Raw genomic sequence first — 21,754 nt, 5'->3', positions numbered from 1 at the left:
AATTTGTTGCTTGAGTTTGAAGAAAGGATACAAGATAGAAGGGAAAGTGACCATATAACTTGCACTTTTTGATAATATTTACGATAACCATAAGCAGCTCTTTTATATAACCAGGTGATCTGAAAATATTGAGGTCTAAAATTTTATTTTCATTATAAACTTATTAAAGTTTTCCATGCTAGAAAATATGCATACCAAATGTCCTTTTAGGAAGCCTATGCAAAAATTGTTTTTGATCTTTTTAGTAAAAGCTGGGATTCCAACATATTCTGTCTTCATACCTTTGGTATCAAGGATCCTACTAGTCACCAAGAAAAGACTTGGGTGTGATAAAGTCCTGGCCTAGTCTCATAGTGTAATATGTAGGCAAATTGCCAGGATACAGGCACCCACATGCAAGTGTAAAACCTCAGTCTTTCAGGATACAGAACAGGGAGCATGGTCCCTCAATAATTGGGAAACTGAGACTTATTCATTATGGTATCAGAGTTTCCTAGAATAATACTTAGTATAAAGTTAGTGCTAAATGAGGTTTGTTCAGTAATGGTTGTAGCTAGGAAGATTGGAAAAGGCATCTCACACAAGGTGAATATTTGATCATGGCTAAGAGCACAGATTCTTGAGCCAAGCCGCCTCAGTTGGAGTCTCACCTCCATTGTTTATTATCCTGTGATTTGGGACAAGAGTTTTAGTTTCTTTATTTCTTAATTTTTTCACTATTATAACAGGAATATTAATAGCACTTGCCTCATAGTGTTGTAATGAGAATTCTATAAATCGATAGACTTAATGCACTCAAAGCATTAAGTGATTTACTGAATAACCTGTTATTAGCAAATGAAGGTGATATTTTATTTGCATCTCAGAGAAAAATGTAATGCAGACAGAGAAAAGAGTATTAGGGAGAGCATTTAGGCAAAGGGAGCAACATGAATGAGTGTGTAAGAATCCAAGTTGAATATATGAAGAATTATATAGATGGGTTCAAGGTAAAACATGCCACATGATGTATTCAGCATGATGAGCATCACATTTAAAGAAAGCAAATCTTTCTATTCACTGCTTAATGGAATATTATGACACTATAGACAAAGAATTAAATGTGAATACTGGGGTCTTGTTAGTGAATCTGTTTTTCACATGGATATGACTTAAAAATTCATAAACCAATTTATGTGTACACTAGGATTGAACAAATAAGTAAAGATGTCATAAGTAATGAGAAGTCAGACCCTCAGTGACTGAAAAAGAAGTCATATATCAGGAAAGGGTGAAGGCTGGAATCTACAATGAACCCTGTGGTACTAGGTTGGAATTAGCAATATCAGTATGACTAATGGGTCCATACACACAACACACACAGACACAAACAGATGTAGGAATGAATGTGGTGTTCAAGTATGTTTGTGTTAATAAATAAGCCCCGTCCTCTGGAAAGCCCTAGAAGTAGTTGTATCATCAACAGTAATGAGCACATCCTGTATCCAAATTCTGGTTTCTAAATACTGTATTCCAGTGAAAAGAGCCAAGGCCCTTGGAGAAGTGATGAATTACCAACTGAGACAGAGAAAATGAACCTAGAATATCTTGAGGTGCAGAAAATAAAGACACACTAAAATTAAAACATAATGAGTGTATATCAAAAGGGTACAAGAAGCAACCAGAAAGAGCCCCCATTAGTCAAAACTAGAATGCTTTGAGTAAAAAAAAATTAATAAAAATATTGGATATCTCATACAGTAAAACCAATATATCCAAGTCCATGCTGAGTTAAATATATAATTGAATAATTAAATAATTTGGGGAAAATAATCCTTCTTTACAGAATCCCAGTTCATAAGCACTGCACTAATTTTGTTGCAGACAAAAAAAATACCAGTGGAGGCTAAAATAGTGAGTGAAAGTTCAAAGAGAAGAAGGATGTTTGCAAAGTCTCATATCCTCTTTCCCGGAGTCTTTGTTAAGTCTGCGAAGGCAAGGTGGGAATGTTGCAGTGGGAAAATAAGGCAGATGCCCCTTAAGTCAAGTGATCAAAGTTAATGTTCCAGGTATTAAGATCTATTGGCATCATATGTCCCCAAATATAATGCACAGAGAAGGGCACAACATCACTTCTGTGATTTTATTATTTTTTAAAAAATTCTTTTTCTCTACCTAATCATGAGAAGACATCAGATAAACATAAATGGTGACAGTCTACAAAATAATGACCAGCCTGTTAATTAAGGTCACAAGGAGATATTAAGGAACTGTCAGGGGGACAAAGCAGATATGAAACAAAATGCAGTAGGGGATCCAGGATTGGTTTCTGGAAAAGGAAATTGGGGAAAATATGGAACTGGAATAAGATGTGCCATATAGTTAATTGTATTGAACCAATACAGTTCCTGGTTTTTATCATTGTACTGTGATTAAGTAAAGGGTAAACATTAGGAGAAAAAGGATGAAGCATGAAGAAAAATCTCTGTTCTATTTTTATAAATTTTATCTAAATCTAAAATCACTTTAAAGTGGAAAGTTTTAGCTACTTAATTGCAATTCTTTAATCCGTCCTGTCTTTTGTCACCAGTACCACTACCATCGCTGTTTCCCTATTTGCCTTTTTATTAGGTCCATCTTAAGAGAATTTTTTTTAGGTGTTTTTTTTTTTTTTTTTCTCCCTTTTTCTCTTCCCCTGACTTAGTTCAGTATTTGGAAGCTAGAACATTTCAGTTCCTTTTTTTTTTAATGTATATTTTTAGTTGTAGATAGACACACTACCTTTATTTATTTATTTTTATGTGTTCTGAGGATCCAACCCGGTGCCTTACATGGGCTAGGCAAGCACTCTACCACTGAGCCACAACCCCAGCTCCAATTTCGCAGTTTCTTAAGCACCCTTCCTTTAGCTATGCCCATCCAAAAAACTCTGCTGTTTTGTTCTCTATAGTAACTAATTTCCATTAGGAACTGGACAGTAATTATAACTTTATTCATGAACTTGACCAGTTTTAGAAACTTTTTTATTCCTGGAGATCATATTTGTCTGGTGCTGTGGCACATGCCTATAATCGCAGCAATTCAGGAGGCTGAGGCAGGAGGATCTCAAGTTCAAAGTCTGCTTCAGCAACTTAGCAAGGCCCTAAGCAACTCAGTGAGACCTTGTCTCTAAATAAAATACACAAAAAGTATTAGGGATAGCTTAGTGGTTGAGTGCCCCTGGGTTCAATCCGTGGTCCCAAAACTAAAGAAAAGAAGAAGATCGTATTTAAACTATAAACTTTGAGATAAAATTCTTAAACTTCAGAGATCCATATTGATATGGCTTTTCCAGGAATTGCTTTAGAACTATTTCAGAAATCATTTTCTTGCTAAATATTATTAAGTTTAAAATAGTCAACTATTCAGCTAAGGAAAAACATATGACTGACTGTTCCAAGAAGGCGGTGGGACAGCAGGTATTTCTACCTTGTTTGTTTCCTATTTTCAGCATTTGAAGTTATTAATTATTGTGTCTAGGAATAAAGACATAGATGGGATGTTGAACAGGAAGCTGTTAAACTTATTTGAATGATTCAGATGTCTTTAGAAATAATTATTAATCATTTTGAACAGCATAGCATATTTTCTCCCTGCCCTTTGCTACTGGGAATTGAACCCAAGGGATCTACAACTGAGGCATACCCCCACTTCTTGTTATTTTTTAGTTAGAAACAAGGTCTCCCTAATTTATTTAGATCCTTGGCAAATTGCTGAGGCTGACCTTGAACTTGCTATCCTCCTGGCTCAGCCTCCTGAATCACTGGGAATACACGTGTATACCACCATGCGCAGCCTTACAACACCTTCATGCCATATTTTGATTCTTAAAAGCATTAATTTCAAAGATGTTCAGGTGGTGATTTCTCGTAGTCCTTATACAGTCTCTCTTGATGTTAAATATATTGTTGGAATAAGTATTCTACATTCAGATATTAATGATATTTAAATAAATAGTAATACAGTATAGAGCTAAAAGTGATTTTCCTGACTTCAGGGAGCAAGAGTTCAGAACACAGCAAAGAATTTGGGAGTGAGAGACCGGACCCCTCAATCAGCTCCAAGGTAAGTACATCCCTGCCTTCTCTTTCCAGAGGGTTCACCAGCTTTTGTTCTGCATGGCTAATATACCTACTTTAGGATATGTCCACTATCGTACTTATAGTATTTCTGGGGATTGACCTCAGAAACACCCAGCCACTAAGTGTGATTAGTTATAAATGATCATAATTAAATGGATACCATCCTATTTTGCATATTCCATTATGAATTTAAAAAAAAGTCCACATGGATACAACTAACTGGGCCTACAACCAACATGCCATTTTCATTTATCCTTCTATTATCATGCATATTCTTTCCTCTACTGGGATTGTCTTTCCTATCTGTGTCTATATGGAAGACTCCTACTTAACCCACAAAATCTACTTTAGTTATCATCTCCGCTAGTAGTCTTGTTTGTGTTCCTTTTCTCTGGTTGCCCTAGGTATCTTGTATATTGCTGTATGATAGCCCTTATGTTATTATATTATGCTGTGGTATTTTGTTGACATGTTTCTGTGCCCAACCTGAGTAGGAATTTTCAGGAGTCAGTATGGATTTGTAGATTTTATTCCTTTGCTCACCATAGACATCCAATATCTAAACTGATTTCAAGAACATGTGAATGAGTAAGCATATTAACAGGGCTATCGTCTGAGATGCTAAATATTCACAGTTCACGCATCATCATAATAAAGGACTCCCGTCTACCTTTAAGACAGATGAACATAGTTAGCATCCACAGAAAAAATGTTTTCCGCTCAGTTTCCCTGGTGATTAGGGTAGGCAGTCATCTATCTTGGAGTGGGACAAAGCTAACTAATTTCTTCTACATGCAATTGCTTTTATACAATTGCCTTTGGACAGGAAGTAGGCTCCTGCAAACACTGTCATGGACAAGACACTTTTTTTATTTGTTTTTATTTGCAACACCATTACCAGAGCAAGAATGAAGACTGCAGCATTTATGAAGTTATATTTCATTCTGAAAAACTACATGGGAAATGAAATTTCTTTGAAAAGGAAAAACATATCCCCCACCCTGAAATGGATGGAGCATTCATTTTATAGTTGCATTTCTTTTTAGTGCTAACTCCTAACTCTGTTTAATCCTCGTCTTGTTATCGTTATCTTCCACAGTTGATTAGATTAGAATCTCCCAGTTTCTATTGCTGAAGAATCATTTCACATAAGCCTTGTCTCCTCAATGCCTTGAGCAGACATGGTATATTATATAACAGACCCACTGAAGTGTTAAAAAAACAAGATAATGGCTTACAGGATGTTTTTAGCTAGATCTTATAAGCACTAACAAACAGTGAGTCTGGGATAAGACTTTAGCATCCTGATCAATAAGCCAATATGCAAGCCAAACACAAGAAAAGCAACTGATGAACTCACTTTCTTCTTTATTGGTTTATGTAATACTTGAAATGAAGCACAATAAAATTAGCCAGCTATAAAGTTAAAATAATAACCCTGAGAGAGAGATTAAGAGTAATTTAAAAAAAATGGATTTTAGTTACTCTTTTATTCATTCTACAAGCATCTATTTAGGACCCAAGAAATGCAGCCCACTCTGCTATGCCTCATGAAAAATGTAAACTTGAAATAGAAGTAGCTCTGGCCCTCAAGGAGCTTTTAGTTAAGTAGGCTTGGTGAGGAAAACATCATTGTAAGCAAAGGTGGAATGTGAGAAGCTGTCCTTGGAGGTGGGGTGCAGAGAGAATTCTGAGCACAGAGGTCTGGCATTCCTCCTCAGCTGGAACAGCACTCCAGCCTCAAAGGCAGTGAGTTGAAAGACACATTTGTCTCTCAAGCTCAGACCACCCACAGCAAAGCTAGGGTAGTGAAGTTACCTTCACAAAAGTCTAGTGTGCTCTCTCTGCCTGAGATGGTCTTTGGTTCAAATCCCCCAACCCGTCTCCATTATAGTACACTACATGTGATAATAACTGTGACACAAACTGAGCATAAATTGTCATGAGAACATGGAAGAATCATGTGCAGCCAAAGGAGGGAGAAGGAAGGTCACAGAATGCTCCTGGTCTAGACACGGGGGCCCAGAGAAAACATTACATTCTGAGAACCATACTTGAGTCTGTGTGACTGACAGTTGAAAGTGATATAAGAATAATGTTAAGCAAGGCTGGAGATGCAGGCAGGGGCCAGATCAGAAAGAGATGAACCAGAAATACTGAAGAGTTTTCATCTTAAATTGAAGACAGTAGGGAAGCATCAATAATCTTCCTACTTGGAAGAAGATCTGACTTTTAGAATTTGTCTCAGGTGACATTAGAAGGGTCTATTTCTAAGACTGAGAATAGAAGTTTGAAAGGAGACTATTGAGAACCCCTGTGCTTGAAGGGTGGATTAGAACAGTACTTAGAAGGCAGACTTACTAGTCTTTGGGCACAAATTGAATGAAGATAGATAGGGGAATGGAATATTCCAGAGTGACTATAAAATCTTTGACTTGGGTAATAAGGGGTTGGTGGTTATGTCCCCTGAGATAGTGGATCACAGGGACTTTCATGTGGGTTATATTTGTGGGCAGTTCAACACACTGGTCCAAAGCCAAGGAGAGGCAAATAGGTGGAGCTGTCTGTGGTCTTGTGAGTCATCAATATTTATAAAGTCAGTGAGGATATAGAAGTGAATGTTATTGCCATGGTGAGTAGATAACAGATGAGAGAAGATCCAGAACCCACCAGAGAAACGCCAATAGTGAAGAGAAAGCAAAGGAACAGGAGTGACAGAGTCAAAGGAGAGCAATTGGGAACATGGAAGGAAAATAGGAGCTGGTTGTTCTAGAATTCAAAAAGGAGGAAGTGGCTGTGGTCACACCATAGAAAGAGTGAACGTAATAATTTCTGGAATCAGAATGCTGGAGACAGGAGTGTTAGGGTTTAATAGTGCTGAGGTAGGTTGGTTCTGAGTAGTGACAACGGAAAGTCTACTCCTGGGAGCAGGTTTCCTGGACATCTTGGCATCTTGGCTTCATCACATTTTGCATACTCCCCTCTAGGAATCAGGGTCTGAAACGTATCAGAAACTACTTTTGTTTTTAGGATATCAAGGTGGATGAGAAGCATTCCATGTACTACAGGCGCTTGCAGTCCAATAGAATGGAAAGAAAACATAGGTTTGGGCGATCAGATGAATGTGTTGTGATTGAATGGCACTGAAGTAGGGGTTGGGGGCAGACTTCCTCTCTTTGGCTCCCACGTTTGCATTGGCTTTGCAAAGCAATTATCAAATTTTCATCAACAACCAAATATGTCATTCCAAATGTCAGACCACTAGTTGTGGCATATTGTTTTCTGTTATGTCACAAAATCCAGAAGTATTTTGCTGTAAAGACTTTATTTGTGTAGTGGGAAGGCCGCATCGTACTATAGTGGTTAAAAAAGAAGAAAAGTGATTTTTTGAGGAGTCCCAGATCCTGCTATGTGATCTTAGTGAGGTCTTCGTTTTTTGAGATTCTATTTTCCAATCTGTAGGATAAAGAGAATTGTCTTGAGATAGAGTACCATTGGTACTTGAACCTCAGAAGAGGCATTTACTTTGTCATCTCCATTAATACATCTTATATTTTTGCTATATAGAAAGATAAAGAGCATGGGCTTGGGTTGTGACTCAGCTGTAGAGTGCTCACCTAGCATGCACGAGGCCCTGGGTTCGATCCTCAGCACCACAGATAAATAAATAAATAAATAAGATAAAGGTATTATGTCTAACTACAACTACAACTAAAAAATAAATATTAAAGAAAAGAAAGATGAAAAGCCTGATCTATAGAATAAAGTTTGAAAATTCTTCTCTCTGCTAATTTGAATTTGGACTGAATCACCAGCTCCAAAAATGGCTCCCTGAGCCCAAACAGGAATAGGAGGAAGTGGAGCCAGGAACAGACCTCACTCCTGCAGGGCACTGGTATGCATGAGTGTAATGAGAATACAGGAAGGGCCCCAGATGTTGGGCAAAAAAAGTCCTCCTGGTGCCCAACAATTTAGCTGCCAAAACACAAATGCCTCAGAGCCGAGTTGGAGTCCAACTCTTTACCTATTACATTTTACTTCCAAACTTCATCTGCCTGCTCTGAATTCCCAGAGCTCAACAATTTCCATTACAAATGTGGCTGAACTCAAATAACCCTGAGTCTCTTCCAAGAAGCCTCAGAAGCTGAATCTGCCCAGCTCCACAGAACCCAGAGCTATTATTTCATTAGGTGATCACAGAGAGTAGCCTTTTCTCCAATTTGCAAGGCAGACATTTCAGACTCATCTACCTAGTGGCATTAGTTACATTCTGTGCAAACGTGCAGAGCAAGGTAATGGGATGTGGTGGCACAGCCCAGATCTCATGGGGCAGGACGTCCACCGCCCATCCTCCTCTTTCTTTTCTACCTGAGTAAAAGCCATTGTGCTTTCTTACTCCTTAGGCAGCCCTGTCAGGGAAATAAGAGGACAGAAATTAAGGAGGAAAAGAACCTTCTGATCATCCGATTTTTTTTTCAGTCCTGAGAAAGCAATTTGAAGTAACACCCTATCTTTCAGCTGCAAAAGAACATTTCAAGTACACTAGCTCAATTTAATGCATTCTCTTCTCCAGGAAAGATGAAATAAGCTTTTATAATGTGACATGTCCTTAGTTCATTATTCATCTCTTCCATGGAAATAACATATAGAACATAAACCACCTTCCCGACTTGAAGTATGTTCAAAGATAATACATTTTGCGTTTCCTAAGAAAGTTCATGTTGTTAACCAAATTTACAACTCTAAATTAAAGCTTTCTCCTTCTTACCCATTGATTTAGAATTAGCATGGAATTAAATGTCAAAGGAGAGAGAATTTATAATTTACTAAATAGGTTAACAATTCATTTACGCTGTGTTCAACGTAATCTGTAAATGGGAGTGAATCACTATAGCAGTCCCTGAGTTTGGACTGCTTTTGAAAAAGGGAAAAGTTGGGGCTCAGAGTGTGGCTCAGAAGTAGAGTGTGTGCTTAGCATGCATGCAGCCCTGGGTTCAATCCTTAGCACCAGAAATAAATAAACAACAGAGGAAGGGGTAGCGTTGGGTTCTGCGTTTAAAGTCATTAGCTTAAGCTCTGCAGTTTGACGAGTGTGGAACCTTGGTCATTATTAGAGGTAACAGGTGTAGTCCAATATCCAACCACTTTAGTTCAGCCTCTCTTCTTTCAGGATACACTGAAAGTAATGCACATGGCCTTGAGGTCACTAGAGTTAGGGTTATCTGGCAGCCATCATGTTCACTTTTACTTTGGTTCTAGAATTAGGATTCAACTATTAAAAAGAATGTAGAGACTGGAACTTGTGTAAACTTAGCTAGTTCCTCGGAGTTTTTTGTTAGTGCTCAAACAACTAGACCTGGGCTTCAAAGGGGAGCATCTCCAGGCATCTCCACAGTTAATGTGGATTCTTTGACCCACTTTAGAATCCACTGGCCAGGTAAGTGATAGATGGCAGAACCAGGTGGCAAGTCCTCAGGGAACCCCAGCTAATGTGCCTTTGAGATTCAGGCCTCAGGAATCTGCCATGTCAGGCCATTATTCACATCCACACCTCAGGCATAGTCCAAAATGCAGTTAGCTTCAAAACTGGTCAGAAAACCAGCAGATCCCTGTGAGATAAGAGCTGTCTTCCTGTAAACAAGATATTCATAATGACAGAGGTGATGGCAATTATAATAATATTACCTCCTGGAATTCAGAGAATAGATTTTTACTACCAGCAAGCTAAGCAGGCTTGGATTGGCAGCACTTGAGCAGAACAGCAGGTTTTTAAAATGCAGTGTGGCATAATCAGTAGCCATTGAGAGATGCAAAGAAACCTGGTTTTCTAAATCACAGAACCAAAATTTTAGAGTTTGCTTATTCATATGCTATGCTTAGTGAAGTAAACAATGCGACCTTGACTCATAGAACCAAAAATAATTACTTTCAATGTATTTGTTACACCAATAAAATTATCTTAGGTAAGAAAAATACAGTGGGCAGCTGTCAAACTTACCTGTGCCTCTTCTAGGCTGTACAAGCTGTGCGAGCCCCCTCCCACGGCTGGAGAAGAATGAAGAGAATCCCAAGGAACCAAGCAGGTGGAAGCTTCTGAACACTGGCCCTGACCAGTACATGCTGGTTCAGCATTCTCCACTGAAAATAAAAGAACTGCATTTTTTTCTTTCCTCTAAATCTTTCCCCACGGTGTTTTATAACTAATGCTCAGTTTGTACTTGGATATTTATGCTGGAAATGGGTAGGAGTTCATTCAGACTTCAGCCTCACAAAGTGATCTCTGTAGATTGATGTTATGTCTTCATTTTTCGGGCAAAAATTCATCTCCGGAATTTATAGAAAAAAAAAATGTCCGAGATAAAAACATTTAACTATTGGTCTCCTCTCGGATTCATTCGTTTGATTGTATCTGTTTTCAGTCCATTCCCCAAATGGACACATGTAATAATGGATAGTTTTGCTTGAAGAAGTCTGTCACTGAAAAACACATGGTCACACTCGGCACATCATCATGTGAAAGTTAAGAATGGTATAGACTGAGAGGCATAGGTTTCCCATCCCCCACTCATGTCAGAGGAGGGTATATGTGTGGAAGCTGGAAACACATGCTTCTCTGTTTGTCCTAAGGGCTGCTCAGTAGAGGAGAAGAGAGCTTTCAGGCCTCCAGCAAGACTTTCTTCCATTACTTCCAAGTGTACTTTATGCTCATGAACAAGTCCAGTGAGCTGGTGCTGTCTTTGGTCTCTGCTGTGGGCCTGGCTTCCCAAGGATACCTGTCTCAAATCAGTGGCCCTGGGTAGGGCATGGTGTGGGGATCAGAAAGGTGAGGGGAAAGGCAATGGGTCAAGAAGAAAAAAATAAACCTATTTAAAAACTCACATGTCTACCTTAGAAAGAAACCTAAAACTCAGTTTTTGGAAGCCTTTCCACAAGATGTCAGACTCAAAAGAATTCACCATCAGGAGTGCTTTTTTCATCCAAGTATTGTACAAGATGTGAAAATAAAGCTTGTTATACTTTAAAAGGACCACTGGAAACCTTGATTGTGGACACAAAGTATATCCCATGTTCATCCTAAAGTCTGTGTGATTTTTGCCATTTCTCCATTGATAGAATAGTATGGTTTTATCATTGTGAATAATTAACATTTATTTTAAATTCATAATTCTCAAAATAATGGAAAGATTCTTATTGTGTTTATAATAATTAGAGCCACACTTTGCTTCACAGCAGGAGGCCGCCCTGAGAAAAGTGTCACTAGGCAATTTCATCATCATGCAACTATCATGCGCTTACACAAGCTGAGATGGCTACGACATCATTAGATGGTTTAATTTGTGGGACCCCTGTCATATATGCTGTCCTTCATTAACCAGAATGTCATTATGCAGCACATGACTGCATGTGGATTTAGACTAAGTATGTGAAATAACCATGGTTTAGGCAAATCGTTATTAAATTTTAATTTGCAAAATCTAATAATGGCTTTCATACTATCATTAAAAACTTTCATCACTAGCAGTTGTGTTTTGAGTAACAAAAATACCATGTTCTGTATTATGTCTGTAAATTTACTGGTCAAGGTAATAGTTGTTATTTGGCACGGAAGCACTTGAGACTCTTCTGTTGAGCCCATAGGTATAGCGACAAACAAGGAAACTAAGATCAAAGTTTCCAGAGCAAAAGTTGGACATTTTGAGTTTAATGAAGATAATGACCTTCACATAAGTCTCTATATAAATAACTCTGGACTCTCAGAAGTCTCACATTCTTGACATTTTCAGCAAGTGATCCTGAAGGCTCATCTAATTTGTGATTTTTTTCCTGTTTTGAAAATTCAATAACTTTCAACACAGGGCTAATGAGTGAACACAACTGGTTAATTAGCTGGTACTTATCATGTTGTCATTACTGTCTTCTAGTCACCATCCTGGCAGTGATCCTCATCAGAGGCCTGTCACCTAAACATTTTAGAACTTTGCCACATCTCCTGGGCTCCACTATCTGCTCTTTAGGTATTTACAAATTAATATATTTTAAAGGGTCTAATCTCTATAATAGAATATGCTCAATAATATTTTCAGGGTTAAATGTAAGTGTACAATCTATCAGTGTATATGCCACCTACTAAATTCATGAAAGCCTGAATGGTTTATATTAACATGAGTCACTGTTGTTTTTAACGGTAATAATATCTGTAACTAATATTTACTAAATGATCACTGTGTGCTAAGTGGCACCTCTGATTGCTTTTCCCACATTTTGTTACTACTTCACATAATCCTCATAACATTGATATTAGTTGGTATTATTTTTATCACTCCCATTTTATTTGCATTTGAGGAACTGAAGCAAAGAATGTTCCAGTGACTTGTACCAGTTCGTATGACTCACAAGTGGTAGAAGCAAAGTTCAAACCCAGGAAATCCTTTTTCTTAATATGTTATGCTGCTTTTCCATGTTGATATAACAACTATTGTAATATTACCAATTACTTGTTAGTAAAGCTAGAGTTATATGGCATGTGTTGCCATGAAAATATACATATTAAGCTGAAAAAAAAAGTGAATGGGGGCTGGGGTTGTGGCTCAGTGGCAAAGCACGTGCCTTGCATGTGTAGATCACTGGGTTCGATCCTCAGCACCACATAAAGATAATAAATAAATAAATAAATATATTGTTTCCATCTGTAACTAAAAAAAAAAAAAAAGTGAATGGAACTATGTGAAATGCCTTTAACACATGAAAATCATAGGATTTCCTGGAAATTTTAACATTTGGATATACATTTTGAGGAAACCCAGTGCTGTTGCAAACTGAACAAAATATTTTATATCATATGCCTTATCATCAAAAGATGGTAGTTTTAGATATATATTGCAAGTCTAGAATGTAATGATATAAAATTTGACTATTAATTCCAAGACAGTGGTAATAGTAGAAAAACAAAACAAAACCAAAAAAACATCTAATGGGTCAATTTTTCAATACCATATTATGTCTCCTTATGATACTGGGCATTTAATTTGCCTTGAATTTTAGAACCATGTTTCTCTGTAACCATGGTTCCTTCAAATATTTCTAAAGCTTGCTAACTGTTCATCCAAACTCTGGATTTGGATATCTGCCCCTTCCTACCTAAAAGGGAAGGAGAGTCATGCATTGAAATTTGGGATCTCTGCATAGGAACTGACTTAAAAATAATTAATTAGTGGGGCTGTGGTTGTGACTTAGTGGTAGAGCACTTGCCTGGCACATGCGAGACACTGGGTTTGATCCTTAGCACTATGTAGAAATAAATAAATAAAATAAAGGTATTTTGTCCATCTCCAACTAAAAATATTTTTTAAAATAATAATTAGTAATTCAGAGTCAATGCATCATAAATATTTTATCATAACTGATACATATCTTCTAATTATAAAATTTAGTGTGCTGTTAAAGAGTATGAGGAGTTTGAAAACACTAGAAATTTACATTTATTTCCATTAGAATGTAAGGAAGGGGAAGAATTTCTGTACTAGTTTTACTTTTGTTAGCTATGTGATGTTGAATTTAGATTGTAAGCTTTATTTTATAAACCAGTATCCCAACCTGAAGTCCCAAACTATCTTCTGTCCCTTCCAAGTACATTCTTCCAGTGGTTTAGGGTCCTGTGCATTTTGGCCACTCTTCTTGCAGCAACAATATTCAATTTAAAATGAGGTCAACTTCTTAGGATACTGTAAAACCTATGACATTGATTACGACTGTTCATTTAAATTTTGTGATCATTAAATGAAAAAGGAAATGAAGTTGATCCTAATGATAACCGTACTAGCCAAGAAAATGAACAGGCAAGCAAATTGTAAGGGGCAAACTGATTTAAGGAAAGCAAACCCTTTTCAAGTCCTCTGGCAGCATATTTTATAGGCAAGATTAGTATTTATTGATTTGGAAGTATTAGGTTGAGAATAAATTACTCCATGTATTTAACAACTAAGAATATATTTTTACCTAAAATACTAAAGTATTCTTTCACTAGATGAAGTAGATCTTTTTCTGTCTAACATGGTTTAATGCTGATTAGTGGGCACCTTTTTTATTCACTTACATTTTTATAAACTCATAATAAGGAAATGTAAAATCAATAGCCATCCTTCAGGTCGCTTGTACTTTATATTTTACTTTAAATGTCATTTTCCTTTACAATTTACTATTGAAACTAGATTGGACTGAATTGCTTCTGAATTTTTGGGAAAAAAAATAATATATATATATTCATTTACCTGTTTGCTGAATGGGTTGTCAGTTGTCTTCTTTAACTATTAGGGAAAAAGATTTTGAAATGGTTTAGGATGATCTGAATTTCAATTATGAAAAAATATTTTGTATTCTCTCAAGTATTTGCAGTTTTCGTGATAATTCTCAGCAAAGCTTTAACTTTCAGAACAGGTTGGGAAAATATAAGAGGGGCTGTGCCAAGAATAGCCCCAGGTGATTCCCTTTACAAATACTGGCCGCCATCTTCCTTGGTGCTACAATTCCGTAATAGTCATTATGGCTAATCTTTGGTTTCAGAAGAATTTGACTACTTCAACAATTTGCCATTAAAAGCAATGTCAGTATTCATATTGGCAAACATCTAAGAGCAAGCATGGAAGACTGTTACGTGGCCTGTGCGTCTTTTAGCCTTCGTTCCCTAGACACAAGGCCTACTTCACTCAGGATAGTTTGCTTCTCTCTCTGAGAAGAGATTTCTGAAGTCTACTAGGTGTACTAAATGAGATATATCTGTGTGTATGTCTATATATATTGTATGTATTTACGGCTTTTGTTTTTATGATAACTCATTATAAAAGTCAGTGAGATTCTTATGTCTTGTTTTACAGTAAGATATGAAAAATGGAATTGTTCAGTGTATGTAATGTAGACATCAGAGCTGTCCAAAGTAGTAAGTGTACTTGGCTGAACATCTTTCAATCACTGATGCTAGTTTGGTATATTTTAGTCTGCTTTTTGAAACCATTATAAAATGCCTGAAATAATAAGCTTATAAAGAAAAAAGGTTCGTTTCAGCTTACAGTTTGAGAGGTTCTAAATGATCACTTGGCCCCATGGTATTGGGCCTGTGGCAAAGCAACATATCCTGGCAGGAGTACATGGCAGAGCATATCCACTCAACTTGTGATCAGGAAGCAAGGAAAGAAAAAGGACCAGGGTCCTGCAGTCCCTTTCAAGGGTACACCCCCCAATGACATAACTTTCTCTCATAAGCCCCACCTGCATATGGTTCCACCAGTAGTGCCCTCTACTACGTGGACCTTTGAGGGACATTCAAAATACAAACTGTACTACTCACAATTCAGTTTGAAATTATTTGATCTGGCTTTGCCATCAAGAAGTATCTGATTAAAAAGAAAATCGTTAAGTTTTAAAACTACAGTTCTACTAGAAATAGAAAGGTTTTGGTAGTTAATTTTAGGTGCAAATAACAGAATAAATGTCATGTAGGAATTCAACAAATGCTTTCAAGATTTTATGTTGTACATGGTGCAGCTGGTGGGTCAAGTGTTCGTGTTGGTTGTTTGGTTGGGAAATCTTTGGTGTGTCTGTGTTTATTGATCACTTGTATCTTTTAAAATGGCAATATTTGTAACAAACCTATTCTAATATCATGTGCATATAAATATTGTATGTAGTCAAGAAGACTAAGTTGGTGAAATACTTTAGAAAACACTTTCAAATTTGAATATCTAATGCTTCAAGCAAATTTATTAGAGTTTCAGATGAATATATATTTTTGTAACTGCCAAGTAAATGAGTAGAACATAGCTTTTTGATTAAAAAATATTTTTATAAGTACTCATTTACACAGTATTCATTATTTTAAATGGCAAAATATCAGATTGGTTCTCTAAATAGTAATTGTTTTAAGTATATCTATATTTAACATCATATAACATCCCAAATTTAATGATATATTTCATCTGAATGTGTTATTAGCCCCTTTTCTTGTAAAATATATATGTAACATAGTTCTGATCACTTCATATTTTGTGTATGATTAAAATTATCAGTGCATTATGTATTTTATGTCATTTATTTGTGTGTGCATTAAATATTGAAATGGTAACATCGTATCACAAATATCAACAATAATAAAGGGAATTGTAGTGTAAGCAGTTCAGCTCCTTTTCATTTACATGTGATTAATTCCTCTTACATTCTTCCCTGATTAAAAGACCAACTATGAAACATGGATTTTTTTTACCCTTCAAGAATTCACAAACTTGACTGGCTCCGTGGTGTGTGCCTGGAATCCCTGGGACTTGGGAGGCTGAGGCAGGAAGATCGCAAGTTCTAAGCCAGCTTCAGCAACTTAGCAAGGACCTAAGCAATTAGCAAGACACTATCTCAAAAATAAAAAGGGTTGGGGATGTGGCTCAGTGGTTAAGTACCTCTGGGTTCAATCCCTGGTATTAAAAAAAAAAATCAAAAGCTCAATAGAAGAAAGTTGATATGTGTGCATGAAGCAAATATATAAATACGAGCTGGGGAGATAGGAACTACTAGGAAGGAACCAGAATAAGAAGCTTGATAATGAGACATGGCATAGGAAACTTCATGGGAGATAAGACCTGTGCTGTTCTCTGAATTAACTAGCCGAGCTTTCAAGGTGTCTCCAGTACTTAAATTATGTATGAGCCATTCTCCTGGTTGCTGAGGGTGTCACAAATGCACATAATTCCCTAAACATAAGGTTAAAGAAATTGGTATATTTAAGGTGATTTGTGGAGTGCACAGACCAAAATGTTAACTACCAATGGAAATCAATGAGAAGCACAGGCTATAGAAATTGAATTTAGATTCAATTAAACTTGAACTTCTGGAACATCTACAGATTACTTAGCAGCTACTGAGCTAAGCTGAAGAATTTGTAACTAGAAACACATATATGGCCATTGTTGTAATGGAGTTTACAGGCTAAAGGAGGAAACATTGATATTAATATAAAAAATGATGGGAAGGCTAGGTTAGCAAGGGTAGTGGCTTTCAGGACAAAAAAAATAAGCATCAGGATAAGGGAAGCTTTTTAACCTTGTTCGCTAGAACTGAACGACTCTAAGACAGAAATGCAGTGGTATTTTGGTAGGGTGGTGAACAGATTCGTCCGGACAGAGGATAAAGATGTGTGGATGTGATTAGAAAAAGACAGATGGAAAATAAGATGGGGTTTGGGTGGTGTGCATCTCTGAAGGCCGGGCTAAGAGGTCTGGACATAGAGAGTATAAGAAAATTGAGATAAATAGCTGATGGCAGTGATAAGGAATTACAAATTCCAAGTGGGAAGCTTGAAGAATCTGTAGCTGTTGAAGGTGTGGACTAGCTTTGGAAATGTCAAAAACAATATTAATGGAAGAAGCAAAAATCAATAACTGGATTTTACTTTTTGCAGATTGCTAGTAGACTCTGAGATGGCAAATTTAATACAGCTATAAGAGTGAGAAAATAGAATCAGCAAGTGTAGGCTGTTTGTTTTAAAATAGCCTTCCAGCCCCTTGTGTTCCAGAGATGTTCCTGGGACGCACAGGCACCCAGGCACACACCATGCAAGATTTGTGTGTGTCGCGGGGGGGGGTGTAAAATTAGGTTTGAGAAACACAAAGTTAAGCAAGTTTATTACAGGACTCCCCAACCTCCTAATGTCATAATAACAAACCTGATTGTGGAGGAGGAGAGATGTGGTATGCAGTATTCTTTGAGCTCAAGAGAAAATGGAAAGTGTTTCTTGGAAGACTTGTTAATATTTCCCTGGAGTGCAAGTATTCATCAAAGGACAATACAGGGGGAACTGTTCTGGGAAATAACATGAAAGGAAAAAAATAGTTAACACACTAATGGGGACGGCAGAGTGTTTACCTGATGAGGTGTCACACATTGAGGTTAGAAGGAAGAGATGACAATTATTTGCATAAATGAACGGTCACAGCAAGTTAGGGTTAAAAGCAGGTTGCATCATTCTTTCACCCTGAACCTATGTTCAGGGCACCACGGCCAGGAAGAGCTCATTCCACAGGGATTCAAAGGTATCCTCTCCCTTCCCATGCCTAGCCATGTGATTCGATGTCAGGTTGGAGGTCACTTTGATGTGTTAAAACTTGTCTCCAGTTTGCTCTGGTTTCTGGACTAAATTTAGAATGCTTGATGGCCATGGCCCAGGTGTCATAAGTTAGATGACTTAAAGACTAATTTTCTCTTCACAAGAAGTATTCAAAAGACATAGACTGTATGGGGTTCTCCAGCTTGACCTTGGTTGACCACTTGAAGATTATCTAAATGCAGTGATATAAATTCTGATTGATTTCTCAAAGCCAGGTCATACTGTGGCAATATAAACCCCTAGATTTAGAAAGATATTTGTCTCACCTATGCCACCTCCAAGATTTCTTTTAATCCGAAATTTTCCAGATATCTAAACGTGGACCCTCTTCCTTGTGAATCCATGGGAGCAAGTTTCCGTACCAGACTGCCTGGAAATTCAGCAAGTCCTAGACGTCTTAGACTCTCTGCCCTTGACTCACTATGTTGCTCTCATTTAGCAGAAGCCTGTGAACTCCTTGCCAGAAAAGTGATAAAATATATTATTCCAGAGCTGTGTACTCAGAGGGAAAGGGAGTGATTACCACATGATATAATAGAGTGTTCTGTTGAGGGCACTTTACTTCAGAGGGATGAAGACAAGTGCGAACATAAATAATGGTCAAAGAATGACTAAGGACATGTGGGGATTGATTGCCAGGAAATATTAGGTCTACTAAGAACTGCTGCTGTTCTGACTGCCCACATGTCGCCTCACTGTTAAAAATGTTTACCCGGAGGTTAGACATTAGGACGTTACCTAACTTTAGCAAGGAGGGAGCTGAAAATACTGAATGATGAATAGACTGGAAGGTGCCGGGAGGCTTCTACACACAATCTTTGAAAAACTTATTTGAGTTGTATAAGTCATTAAACAGATGCTTAGCTAGGAGAAGCTTCTTCATTCTCTTCTTGAGAGGAGATTCTCAACATAAAATTAACTGTCTTAAAATCCACAGTTCCACAGCCTTTAGTGTATTCACAGTGTCGCCTTTATTTACTTCCAAATATTCTCATCACCCTGAAATGGGGGTTTCTAAAATTAAGCTTATATGGAGACAATTGAAGATTCACATTTTTGACCAACATGGAGAAGCATTTCAATGAAGGATGGATAGCCTTTTCAACAAATGGGGCTGGGACGGTCAGATGTCTGTAGGCCTGAAAATGATCCTCCAACTAAATGTTACACACTGCACCAAAAAAATTAACTCCAAATGGACTTAGATTTAAAATATAAAATTACAAAATGTTGAAGGAAAAAATAGAGAAGAAATTCTTAAAGATCTAGAGCTAGACAGATTTTTTTAGCCTTGACATAAAGATCATGATCCATAAAAGGGAAAGTTGATAAATTGGACCTTATCAAAATTTAAAACATTTTCTATTTTAAAGCCTATCTGAAGACAATGAAAAGTGAGTTGCAGACTGGGAGAGAAGTGGAAAACCATCCCATAAATCACTCGTGTCTGATGGAAAGAATTCTGAAAAAAAGTTGCAAAAGATTTCATGCTGTATCATTCATTCATACAAAAATTTTCAACCGGCAAAATGATAGAAATAGACCAGATTCGTGTGTAGACAGGAGAGAAGTTGGTGTGATTAGGTAAGAGCAACAGGAATTGTTTTTACTTGACAGTATTCATGTCAATATTCTGGTTTGAAACTACTACACTTTTCCAAATTGTAAACCTTTGGGGAAAATTAAGTAAACAATACATATGATCTTTACTTAGTCTTAAGAGCAAAATACCTGGAAATGAAATTACATTTGTCAAAGCTAATAAACACCATGATTACTTTCTTGTCCTGTCTGCCTTCTAGCATTGGTTCATTCAGAAAATCAGTTGCACAAATTGAGCATGTCCTATAAGACTTGGTTGTAGCATTTGGTACCCGAAATTTCAGGTCCTGAGGAATTTGTATTTTAGAAGTAGCAGCAAGTTTGTTGCCTGATTAAGAATCCCACTTCAGGACTTAATAACTCCATGATCATAAACAAGTTATTTCCTTTAGCCTCAGATTCCTCAAACGGTAAATTTATAATAATAATGCCATTTGCTCCATATGGCTATAAGATGAACTAAATAAGACCAACTAAATAGGATCCATAGATCAGAATTTAGCATTGAGCCTGACAGTTAGAAGCACCTTTAATGGGAACTAAATGAAAGAGTATTAAGTATTATGGGATTGATCTAAGTTAGTGGTAGAAGGAAAGATCTATTCTCCAGAGACATTTCCTTAAGACAGATGGCTTGTCTGAGGAATTGAGAAATACAATTTGAGGAGTTGGCTGCAGTTTGAAAGCATGGTTTCCCATGTGAAGGAGTTGTAGTGTATCTTGTAGACAGGGGTGAACCTTTGAACGTTTTCAAGCAGGGGAGCCAATTAACTGATCAGAAGAGTTACTGTTGTGATGATTCATATAATGTTTCTCAGGCCAAGCCCATCAGAACATCTTGAGGAATTGTACTTGGGGGTATCATTCTTAGTAAGCTTTCCAGCTTTGGGGGATTTTATTTTTTGGTACCAGGGCGCCAAACTACTGAGCCATTTCCCACATCCTTTTTATTCTGAGACAGGGCCTGGCTAAGTTGTTTAGGGCCTCATTAAACTGGCTTTGAACTTGTGATCCTCCAGCCTCGGCCTTCTGAGCAGCTGGGATTATAGGTGTGCTACACTGCACTGGGCCCAAGTGGTTCTTTTTTGTACACCTATATTTGTAAATTGTTAATCTAAAAGTGGTAGAATTCTTTCTTTGTTGTTTGGTACTGAGAATTGAACCTAGGGGTGCTTTACCACTGAGCTACACCTCCACTGTAGCACCCCCGCCCTTTTTTGAGGTAGGGTCTCACTAAATTGCAGAGGGCCTTGCTAAATTGCTGAGATTATCCTCAAACTTGTGATCTTTCTGCCTCAGCCTCCCAAATCCATAGGATTATAGGTGTGCACCACTGCACCTGGCTAACAGTAGTGGAACTCTTTGTTGTTGTTGTACACATAAATTTATTAAAAGGTCTAGAAGTTCCTGTTAGGTCGAGTACTGACACCAAATGGGACTATCCTAGATAAAGTTGCTAGATAATCTCTTGACTGTTGAGAACAGCCTGATACACCGGTGAGCATGTTTCCAAATGTTGAAGCTGTTTAGGTTTTCAGAATCAGATCAATGGTGGTTACTGATCCCTGGAACTGACCATCCTCTAGGAGATATAGCCTCCCCTGGGCTGAGGTGTTGCCACCAGGTCTATAGCCTGCATTTCAGCACTCCATTCTCAAAACCTCATGAAAGCCCAATGCTTCAGGCTTTAGTACTCAGCTGCTAGTGATCCTTTTGCTAATATGCAAACTTATGATAGGCCACTCCCTTCAATATTCTATATTAAGTCTGCCATTCAGTTTTCTCATATTTGTGCACTTCTCATGGTGGACCAGGGTTCTGGGTCCATAATTTTGCAGACCCCAGGCACCTGCCGTGGTGATCCTCCATAAAGTCTATAGTGAAAAGCTGGAATTCTTAATGAAAGAGC

At 37.4% G+C, this 21,754-nt stretch overlaps 1 protein-coding gene across 1 annotated transcript in view; it reads left to right on the top strand.

The window, feature by feature from the left end:
• Positions 1 to 16,261, top strand: part of Prex2 (phosphatidylinositol-3,4,5-trisphosphate dependent Rac exchange factor 2) — a 298,856-nt gene extending 282,595 nt beyond the window's left edge. The window contains exons 39-40 of the mRNA XM_046428586.2: positions 4,016 to 4,083; positions 10,114 to 16,261. Of these exons, the coding sequence (XP_046284542.1) occupies positions 4,016 to 4,083; positions 10,114 to 10,159 (114 nt within the window). The 3' untranslated portion in view covers positions 10,160 to 16,261. The remainder of the gene's footprint in view (positions 1 to 4,015; positions 4,084 to 10,113) is intronic.
• The last annotated feature ends 5,493 nt before the right edge of the window (positions 16,262 to 21,754 follow it).

The sequence above is a fragment of the Marmota monax genome, unplaced genomic scaffold, assembly GCF_021218885.2.
Source record: "Marmota monax isolate L192 unplaced genomic scaffold, Marmota_monax_Labrador192_F-V1.1 WCK01_AAM20220418_F8-fsc00044, whole genome shotgun sequence".
In the NCBI taxonomy this organism is placed as follows: Eukaryota; Metazoa; Chordata; class Mammalia; order Rodentia; family Sciuridae; genus Marmota; species Marmota monax.
This window is presented reverse-complemented; position numbering and strand designations above follow the sequence as displayed.